The following is a 10693-nucleotide window of genomic DNA, read 5'->3' as shown; positions in this document are numbered from 1 at the left end:
CAGAAAAGCAGAAGAAAAGCGAGGCAGGGCAGAAAATAAGGCTGAAGTAACAGAGAGAAAAGAAGGAAGATAAGGAAATAGAAAAGGTAAAGTAGAGATGAGAAAGGAAGACAGAACTTGGAAGGAAAAAAAAAAGTAATCTGTACAAGCAATGGAAATAAAAAATAAGGAGGGGTGAGGAAAAGAGAAGAAAGAAGAAAGGCGACCGGAAAAAAAAAAAAAAAAGACCGGAGAGGAGATGAGCGTTTAGAGCCATTTGCTCGGTCGGTGCCGCGGAGCGTGTTGGGTGGTGGGAGCAGCACACGGTGTCGCTGCAGGCTCAGAAACGGCGGCGAGCGGCGAGGCGGCTCCGCCCCGGTGCGGCGGAGAGCCCGGCTGTGAGTGCGGGGGGGCGGCGCGGGGCCCCGGGCAGCAGAGCCGGTGCGTGCGGGCGGGCGGCGGTAGGAGCCGTGCGGGGACCGGAGAACGGGGGACGCCGGCGGCGGTGGTGGTGTGAGGGATGTGGGTGTGTTGCGGTGGGGTGCTGCGGGTGTTATTGTTGGTGCAGGCGGCGTGGCGGGTGTCGGTGGGTCAGGTGCGGTACTCGGTGTCGGAGGAAGCCAAGGTCGGGACGGTGGTGGGGCGTGTGGCGCAGGACCTGGGCCTGGAGGCGGGCGATGCGGAGGCGCGGCGGCTGCGTCTGGTGGCGCAGGGCCGGCGGGCGAGCGTGGAGGTGAGCGGGGCGAGCGGGGCGCTGGTGGTGAGCTCGCGGCTGGACCGGGAGGAGCTGTGCGGGAAGAGCGCGCCGTGCGCCCTGCGGCTGGAGGTGCTGGTGGAGCGGCCGCTGCGCGTCTTCCACGTGGAGCTGGAGGTCACCGACATCAACGACAACGCCCCGGTCTTCCCCGTCGCCAGAAAAAACCTCAGCATCGCGGAATTAACCACGGTGCCCGGTTCCCGTTTCCCGCTGGAGGGCGCGTCGGATGCAGATATCGGATCTAACGCGCAGCTCTCCTACACGCTCAGCCCCACCGAGCACTTCGCCTTGGATGTACAGCGGAGTGAGGAATACCGAGAATCCCTTTTTCTTGTGCTTACAAAACCCTTGGACCGAGAGACGGTTCCGGTGCACCGCCTGGTTGTGACGGCGAGTGACGGGGGCCGTCCGTCTCTGACGGGCACGATGGAGCTGGTGATCTCGGTGCTGGACGCCAACGACAACGCGCCCCAGTTCAACCAGTCCGTGTATAAAGTGCAGCTGCCCGAGAACGCTGCAGAGGGGACACTGGTGACACGGGTGAACGCCACGGATCCGGACGTTGGAAGCAATGCCGACATGACGTTCAGTGCGAGTAACTCATATCCCGCAAAAGGATTAAACCTGTTCAGTTTAAATCCGAAAACGGGTGAGATCCGTCTGACGGGCGGCCTGGACTTTGAAGACGTCCGTTCATACGAGATACAAGTCGAGGCCACGGATAAGGGGACCCCTCCGCTGTCGGGTCACTGCAAAGTGGTGGTGGAGGTGCTGGACGTGAACGACAACGCGCCCGAGGTGCGGGTGACGTCGCTGTCGGTGCCGGTGTCGGAGGATGCGTCGGTGGGGACGGTGGTGGCCCTGCTGAGCGTGTGGGACGGTGACTCGGGGGCGAACGGTCGGGTGCGGTGCTGGGTGCGTCCGTCGTCGCCGTTCGGTCTGGTGTCGAGGTTGTCGGGGTCGTACTCGCTGGTGGTGCGTGAGGCGCTGGACCGCGAGCGGGTGTCGGAGTACGAGGTGGAGGTGTTGGCGGAGGACGGCGGGTCGCCGTCGCTGTCGGGGAGGCGCGGGGTGCGTGTGCCGGTGTCGGACGTGAACGACAACGCGCCGAGTTTCTCGCAGGCGGTGTACACGGTGCTGACGCGGGAGAACAACGCGGCGGGCGCGGAGCTGGGTCGCGTGTGGGCGCGTGACCCGGACGAGGCGGGGAACGGTCGCGTGAGGTACTCGTTGTCGGAGGCGGTGGTCGGGGGGTGGCGGTCGGCGTCGAGCTACGTGTCGGTGGACGCGGAGAGCGGTCGCGTGTGGGCGGTGCAGGCGCTGGACTACGAGGAGGTGCAGGTGCTGGAGTTCGAGGTGCGGGCGGTGGACGCGGGGGAGCCGCCGCTGAGCGGCAACGCGACGGTGCAGGTGTTCGTGGTGGACGAGAACGACAACGCGCCGTCGCTGCTGCCGGCTGCGGGCGGCGGGGCGGGTGTGGAGGCGGGCGGGGGAGCGGGTGGGTCCTTGGGAGGCGTGGTCTGTGGAGGGTTCGTCGGGCGCGGTTCCGCCTTTGTGGGCGTGGGCGTCGTGGGGTTCTCCGGCGGGGCAGGTGGTGGCGAAGGTGCGTGCGGTGGACGCGGACTCGGGGTACAACGCGTGGCTGCGGTACGAGCTGTGGGAGCCGCGGGGGAAGGTGCCGTTCCGCGTGGGTCTGTACAGCGGCGAGGTGAGGACGACGCGGGCGCTGGAGGAGGCGGACGGCCCGCGTCAGAGGCTGGTGATCGTGGTGCGGGACCACGGGGAGCCGCCGCGCTCGGTGACGGCCACGCTGAGCGTGTCGCTGGTGGAGGGCGCGGAGGCGGCGGCGGTGGCCGCGGGGTCGTCGGGTCCGCGGACGCCGTCAGTGGCAGAGGAGGTTTCGTTGTTGTCGCCGTCGTCGAGGAACGTGTGGCTGGTGGTGGCCATCTGCGCGGTGTCGAGCCTGTTGGTGCTGGCGGTGGTGCTGTACGTGGCGTCGCGGTGGTCGGCGCGGGCGGGCGTGGTGTCGGGGCCCGGTCCGACGACGCTGGTGTGCGCCAGCGAAGTGGGGAGCTGGTCGTACTCGCAGCGGCAGAGCCGGAGCCTGTGCGTGGCGGAGGGCGCGGGCAAGAGCGATCTGATGGTTTTCAGCCCCAACTTCCCGCCGCCGCCCGGCGCCGCGGCGAAGGAGACGCAGCCGGAGCCGCCCGCTCTGCTGGACACGGTCAGTGGCCCTCCCCGTGTCCTTCCCCGTGCTCTTTCTTTTGCTGTCTTCACCCTTTCTATGATCACGGGCTTTTGGGAGGCGCGATCGTCCCATATATATTGATTGCAGTGAATATTGGTGGTTGCTTGCTCTCTGAATGGTCACTGTAGGTTTCATTATGTCCTTCGTCTGCAAATTGTTGCAGCGCTGAAGGTTTGGATTTTTAAATTTATTTTTTTTTGCCACACACTTATTTTCCTCGAATATGGAATTGCTCGGCGCCATTCTTCTGGTAGTTTCCGTATAAGTATGACCTCGATGCTTATATCTTCATGTAAACTTTTACTCTGTTTCATGTTTGTGTGGTGTAGGGTGTGCTACTGAGCTCTGTTGCACTTGTTAGCTTTTTTTTTATAAGTAGATTCGGAGTTTGAGGGTGTAAGATAGGATTTAAGGTTTTCCTGGGAATGTGCTCTCATAACCCGTTCTGAAAGGATGAAGTTGGATGGAATTCCCTGAAATGTTGAAGGGGGATGAGTTTTTCTCGTGGTGTCATCTAAGCCAGTTATTCATGCCTTTGCTTCTTATCATTCTTCATGGTAGTTTTGCTTTAAAGACCTCTGACATGTTCAGGATAGTCTTCTAGTTTTTTAACACGTGGAAACGTTCCTCAGACCGAAGCTGCTCTATGTATTTGGTCATCCTGCTGCCATCCTTTGAAACTCCTCTTTGCCTCCTCTCTTCATTCCGGGTTAGGATTGAAAGGACCTTCACAAATATTCCAAGTGGTTCTCTCAGAATCACTGACAGTCTCTGTTGAAGCCACATATTAATTTGTTCAGCTTTTTGGTGTCCTGCATGGACAATCTTTTGCCATTTTCCTGCCTCGGTACTCAAGGTCATCAGCTGTTTCTGCAGTACTTCTCAGCAGATTTGTATTTTTACTCTTTTTACTCTTTTTTGTCGGGCAGTATCTCCTGTAACCTTTGTTACATCACTCTCTCTGACCTTTTGAGATGCCTTGCCATTTCCTGGTGAAGACCTCTGCTTGACTTCAGTGTTGACCTTATGATGATGCTCAATGGCCAGGTTCAGTTTTCCTGCCATCTGAGTAGTTAATCCTAATTCCAAGTGCCTCAGTTCAGTTTTGTTTCGTTTTCAATTGACTGTCTTCATTTGTGTGTGTTTTCCTGTATTGCAGGCAGGGTATTCTTAGTGAGATTTTTGCTTTTTCTGCTGTGAATCTCTAGTTTTTTGCCTAATTAGAAGTCTGTTCTCCTTTTTGGTTCTTCTCTGCAAAAGAGATGATGCAAGGTGTCAAGAATTGGTACTCCAGGTTCTCCTCTGTTCACCTTGCATGTCATGTATTACTTTGTGAGCTACTAGATAATTAACTGTGGACGTGGAAAAGAGAGTAGAAGCATTAATGTTGCCCATTTTTAAGTATGATGCGAATCTACTTTCCAATACAAAGTATTTAACAGCAGAAGAGCACAAACCAAGGTAGGTGTGAAAAACCTGCAGCTGTAGTGCTATATTAGGCAAGATATATTGCCAGAGGACTTGTTTTGTTGGGGTGAATATGTTTTTGAAGCCCCTCAGCTACAGTTCCTGACTCTGATGTTTCCATGTACTCTGCTGTGGTAGGCTTTGTATTTCCTTTATTTATTTTTATTTTCTTCCTGAGATAGTTTTTAAAATAAACAGTGATTTTGTATCTCGTTGTGCGTGTACATTATGATGATTGTGTGAATGTGAACTGGGATGAGATTTGATAGTTCTGATTCCCCCACACAGGGTGCTCTAGCTTGCTTTTCTTTTTGGGAGATGTGTCAGTCATTGTGAGCAAGAGCCCTGTTGTTAAATTGTGTTGACTGCTTGATATCACTTTGTGCCCCTTGCTATCACGGTGCTTCATTGTCCTGTACTACCTATTTACCTCAAGAGAATTATGTGAATCTTCAGGATTAGTTTTGCATCCACTTCTATGAAGTGGAATTTCTGTTTCTACCTCCACAGAAGTGGGTACAGAAACATCAGTGATACAACAGGGATTTGAGTGGCTGGACAAAACCTGTTTGCTTCTCCAGCCCAGAATCTCTAAAACCATGAACAGGAATCCTTGAACTCAGCCCTGACAGTGGAGACCTGGAAATAAATCAAGGCAATTACTGGAATAGCAACAGGTGTAATTAAAGATGATCCATTGATAGACCCACATGGACTGTTTCCTTTTGTTTGTTTTCTTTTTTTGCATTTGCTGTCTTCATTTAGTTTGGACCTCCTCTGGCATTGTTGATACTTCTCTAGTAGAACCAGCAGCTCAGTACCATGTGAAATCATCCATTTTGTGTTGCTGCCTGGTCTCTGTGGTGGGGTAGCAGAGTGTCTGTAGTGTAGAGACCACGATGACGTGGGAATATGTTGCAACATAAACTGTACCGTGCCAGAGCAGTGGTTGCAGCCCTGTTGGGTTGTCTTCAGCTATGGGATGGGTGTATTACAGCCTGGGGTAGCTCATATCCATCAGTAATGGGCACACCGTTTGCTGTACCGTGAGTGCCTGCCTGCCTAAAAAGGTAAGAAAGAACTCATCAGTCACTGTCATAAAGCCATGGAAAAATAGCCACGGAAAAATACACCGTTTCTGCTTGCTTTTAAATTTGCTGCACTGGACACAACTAATTTCCATGTGAAACTGTTTGTTCTGGAGACCTCAGTACTTGCCATAAAAGGAAGACCAAGAATAGATTCTTCTCCAATAGTGGAAACAGCTGGGCTGTCTCTACAGAGAAAAAAATCAACGAGGAAACTGAATTAAGGCTTCTCAGAAGCGTGTAGAGAAGACAGAAGTCAGGAGGTGGGAAGTGGGCTCGGTTCTTTCCAGAGAAGACCTTCACAGCTGTGATTTCTGGGTTTATGTAGATGTTTAGAAAACATCTTGTCAAGTATATATGTCAGTTAAAGTGCGGTTAGGGAAGAAAGGAGGAAGAGGAGGAAGATCGGAAAAATCTGGGAAACAGGAAGAATAAAAGAAGAAAAGAGAGAACATAGAAAAGAGAAAAAACTTGAGAGAAGGAAAAAAAAAAAAGGAAAAAACAGACTAGGAAGAGACGAAGGAAGAGGAAAGAGAAAACGGAGAACCATTTGTTTTCGTTTTTATAGAAAGGGAATGCTCAGGAGGGATGTTCCGGACGGTGTCGTCACAGCGAGCGAAGTCGCATCCGGCCCCTCCCTGGGGGTCGCAGCCGCAGCAGAGCCGCGGGCGGGCGCCAGGTGGCGCTGTTGTCCAGGAAGGCGCCGGGAAAGCGGCGGCTCCACCCCGACCGCGGGCACTGCAGCGAGCGGCGGCTGGGACGGACCGGACCGGGCAGAACCGGGCCGCCAAGAACAGAGCGGCGATACGGGGAACCTCAAGGCGAGCGTGAGGGAGGCGGCGGGAGCCGTGCGGGGAGCGGCGGGGGTGGTGTGAGGGATGTCGGTGTGTTGCGGTGCGGTGTTGCGGGTGTTGTTGTTGGTGCAGGCGGCGTGGTGGGTGTCGGTGGGTCAGGTGCGGTACTCGGTGCCGGAGGAAGCCAAGGTCGGGACGGTGGTGGGGCGTGTGGCGCAGGACCTGGGCCTGGAGGCGGGCGATGCGGAGGCGCGGCGGCTGCGTCTGGTGGCGCAGGGCCGGCGGGCGAGCGTGGAGGTGAGCGGGGCGAGCGGGGCGCTGGTGGTGAGCTCGCGGCTGGACCGGGAGGAGCTGTGCGGGAAGAGCGCGCCGTGCGCCCTGCGGCTGGAGGTGCTGGTGGAGCGGCCGCTGCGCGTCTTCCACGTGGAGCTGGAGGTCACCGACATCAACGACAACGCCCCGGTCTTCCCCGTGAAGGAAGAAGCCTTGACTATCGCGGAATTAACCACGGTGCCCGGTTCCCGTTTCCCGCTGGAGGGCGCGTCGGATGCAGATATCGGATCTAACGCGCAGCTCTCCTACACGCTCAGCCCCACCGAGCACTTCTCTCTTGACTACCAGGACAATAATGACCAGAGGGCGAAACTGGCTCTTGTATTAACGAAACCCCTGGACCGGGAGACGGTTCCGGTGCACCACCTGGTGGTGACGGCGAGTGACGGGGGCCGTCCGTCTCTGACGGGCACGATGGAGCTGGTGATCTCGGTGCTGGACGCCAACGACAACGCGCCCCAGTTCAACCAGTCCGTGTATAAAATAAAAGTTTTAGAGGGTTCACAGCTCGGGACTTTGTTAATCACGCTCAGTGCCACGGACTTGGACGAAGGAAGCAACAGTGATATTACATATTTATTCGGCAGACGTGTGTCTGCTGAAGTGAAAGAAATGTTCTCTATCGACGAACAGAAAGGGGAAATCAGACTCCGAGGGAAGTTGGACTACGAAGAAATGAACAGTTATGAGATCACAGTGGAAGCGAGAGACAGTGGCACCCCTCCGCTGTCGGGACACTGCGAGGTTGTGGTGGAGGTGTTGGACGTGAACGACAACGCGCCCGAGGTGCGGGTGACGTCGCTGTCAGTGCCGGTGTCGGAGGATGCGTCGGTGGGGACGGTGGTGGCCCTGCTGAGCGTGTGGGACGGTGACTCGGGGGCGAACGGTCGGGTGCGGTGCTGGGTGCGTCCGTCGTCGCCGTTCGGTCTGGTGTCGAGGTTGTCGGGGTCGTACTCGCTGGTGGTGCGTGAGGCGCTGGACCGCGAGCGGGTGTCGGAGTACGAGGTGGAGGTGTTGGCGGAGGACGGCGGGTCGCCGTCGCTGTCGGGGAGGCGCGGGGTGCGTGTGCCGGTGTCGGACGTGAACGACAACGCGCCGAGTTTCTCGCAGGCGGTGTACACGGTGCTGACGCGGGAGAACAACGCGGCGGGCGCGGAGCTGGGTCGCGTGTGGGCGCGTGACCCGGACGAGGCGGGGAACGGTCGCGTGAGGTACTCGTTGTCGGAGGCGGTGGTCGGGGGGTGGCGGTCGGCGTCGAGCTACGTGTCGGTGGACGCGGAGAGCGGTCGCGTGTGGGCGGTGCAGGCGCTGGACTACGAGGAGGTGCAGGTGCTGGAGTTCGAGGTGCGGGCGGTGGACGCGGGGGAGCCGCCGCTGAGCGGCAACGCGACGGTGCAGGTGTTCGTGGTGGACGAGAACGACAACGCGCCGTCGCTGCTGCCGGCTGCGGGCGGCGGGGCGGGTGTGGAGGCGGGCGGGGGAGCGGGTGGGTCCTTGGAGGCGTGGTCTGTGGAGGGTTCGTCGGGCGCGGTTCCGCCTTTGTGGGCGTGGGCGTCGTGGGGGTCTCCGGCGGGGCAGGTGGTGGCGAAGGTGCGTGCGGTGGACGCGGACTCGGGGTACAACGCGTGGCTGCGGTACGAGCTGTGGGAGCCGCGGGGGAAGGTGCCGTTCCGCGTGGGTCTGTACAGCGGCGAGGTGAGGACGACGCGGGCGCTGGAGGAGGCGGACGGCCCGCGTCAGAGGCTGGTGATCGTGGTGCGGGACCACGGGGAGCCGCCGCGCTCGGTGACGGCCACGCTGAGCGTGTCGCTGGTGGAGGGCGCGGAGGTAGCGGCGGCGGCGGTGGCCGCGGGGTCGTCGGGTCCACGGGCGTCGTCGGTGGCGGAGGAGGTTTCGTTGTTGTCGCCGTCGTCGAGGAACGTGTGGCTGGTGGTGGCCATCTGCGCGGTGTCGAGCCTGTTGGTGCTGGCGGTGGTGCTGTACGTGGCGTCGCGGTGGTCGGCGCGGGCGGGCGTGGTGTCGGGGCCCGGTCCGACGACGCTGGTGTGCGCCAGCGAAGTGGGGAGCTGGTCGTACTCGCAGCGGCAGAGCCGGAGCCTGTGCGTGGCGGAGGGCGCGGGCAAGAGCGATCTGATGGTTTTCAGCCCCAACTTCCCGCCGCCGCCCGGCGCCGTGGCAGAAATCAGTTCTGCGAATGGGCCTTCTCTGTCCCCGTTTTCTTCAGGCGCGGTAAGCGTTGTCGCTGATGTATATTTTCATTCTATTTCCTCCCGTTCGTGTTTTTTTCCACGCTTTTCATTTCATGAATTACGGGTCTATTAAATTTTTTTTTTTTTGAGTTTTACAATTTAACTCCTATTATTAGGTTATTGTTGCATGTAGCCGTAATTATCTGCGTTGGTTTTTTGTTTGTTTGGGGGTTTATTCCTCTGCCCTGTGGTGTGTTTTTCATGGCAGTAGTAGGTCTTAGCGGATCATATTTATATCTTTATTTTAAAGCATCTTTCACCATATAGAAGCGTGCGTTGCTTGGCCAGGAATTTGGTGGTTCCCCTCAGGCTGACTGTATTAATTGTGTTTGAATGCACATGTGGTTATTCTCTGTTTGATGAATGAATAGTGGGTTCCTGTTTATCAAGGGTTTGCTGGGTTTTATTAGTTCATCTGGCTGGTATGTTTTATCCATCTCATGAAGTGAAAGGTAGGAGGTGCAGTGAGCATGTGCGTTTTGTTGAGTTTTCTACTAACAGAAATTTTAAACGAAGAATGTAGAAAACAACAACAATAAAAAAAAAAACTTGCAGGTCGTTGGTTCCACAATTACAAGGATAGTCTTTATGGGAGGGCTGAAAAACAGTAATGAAAGCTGAAAATTTCATGTCCGTTTAAAGATAAATGGTAGAAGTCAATTGTCTCTCTCTGGTGAAAAAAAAAAATAAATTGAGCGCATCCAGCGAAATTCTTTCTCCTTCTTGCAAGTGTTTTAGATCCCTATTAAGGGCTCTATGTTTGGGTAATTTGTGTATTTACTGGGGATTGGTTTTCTAGCCTGCTGTGCTCCTGTTATCTGATATGCCTGGGGAGAGTGGGTTATCACCTCTTTAAGTATATGTGAACAGCCTTCACCTGTGAGTAACAAGGTTTATCCCAGAGCTGTAGCTTAATTCACATGGACGTGTCAAGAAGGCAGGGACAGCAAACCGTCACCTCCTAAAGGGTAATATTTTTATTAAGTTCCAAAAAGGTGTTTCACCGATTTTGTGGAAGAGGATGGGAAAGCACAGCAGTTTCCCACAGGTGTGGGGACCAATTATTTTGCTTGGGTTATCATTAAGGCGATTAAATCCTAATGCCAATCATTTGGTGCAGGAGGGGCTTCGGTTTCAGCATGGTTTCTCTTGAATTCTCTGGGTCCAGTTGCGAATTGCGGATCTGAACGAGATTTACTGTAGATTTTTGTAAATTACTCTCAGTGTTGTAGGATGTTTCAGTATTTCTGAAGTTTCAACTTTAGAAACAGAGCTCACGGATGCTTCTGCTTTGTAGCATCTGGGCAGCAGTCGCTATCAGAGTCAGAACTATTAATTAATGTCTTGAACAGGGCTGTCCGTCGCTGGTAGCCAGCGATGATGCGATCGTGGCAGTCGAGGCGGAGCTATCAAGCGGGAGCTTCCGCGGGGGGAGGCGGGCGGGGGAGCGACGGCTTCAGCTCCCGCAGCGCTGCGGCGGTCGGAGGCTGTTTCGCAGCCTCGGAACAGGCAGGAAAACGAGGGCACGGCAGCCAGAGATAATTGTGAGAGTCACTGGATGATCATTTCGGAACTGTCCCCTCCGCCCCTTCTGCCAAGCCCGGTGGGCTCTGACTGGGAGTGAATACACCAATTTCCGTCGTCCCAAGGGACGAGTTCTTGAGGGCAGGATAGTCAGTTGCACGCTGCGAGTCCGTATTTCTGTGGCTTGATGTGAGTAATGGAGATTTTCGTGGGGTTCGCTGAAATCCCGAAATCCTCTGCCTTCGAGATTTTTC

At 55.9% G+C, this 10693-nt stretch overlaps 2 protein-coding genes across 2 annotated transcripts in view; both read left to right on the top strand.

The window, feature by feature from the left end:
* The first annotated feature begins 499 nt into the window (after positions 1 to 499).
* LOC103527071 (protocadherin alpha-3) overlaps positions 500 to 10693 on the top strand; it is a 90389-nt gene continuing 80195 nt past the window's right edge. Inside the window, 2 exon segments of the mRNA XM_030459379.1 lie at positions 500 to 2260; positions 2262 to 2960. Coding sequence (XP_030315239.1) covers positions 500 to 2260; positions 2262 to 2960 — 2460 coding nt within the window.
* On the top strand, positions 6418 to 10477 carry LOC115599082 (protocadherin alpha-8-like). Its single transcript, XM_030459359.1, has 2 exons — positions 6418 to 8895; positions 10268 to 10477. Exons 1-2 carry the CDS (start codon positions 6418 to 6420, stop codon positions 10475 to 10477), a joined length of 2688 nt encoding a protein of 895 aa, XP_030315219.1.

This window comes from Calypte anna, chromosome 13 (assembly GCF_003957555.1).
Source record: "Calypte anna isolate BGI_N300 chromosome 13, bCalAnn1_v1.p, whole genome shotgun sequence".
Lineage (NCBI taxonomy): Eukaryota > Metazoa > Chordata > Aves > Apodiformes > Trochilidae > Calypte > Calypte anna.
Note: the sequence above shows the minus strand (reverse complement) of the source record. Positions and strands in the feature narration are given on the sequence as shown.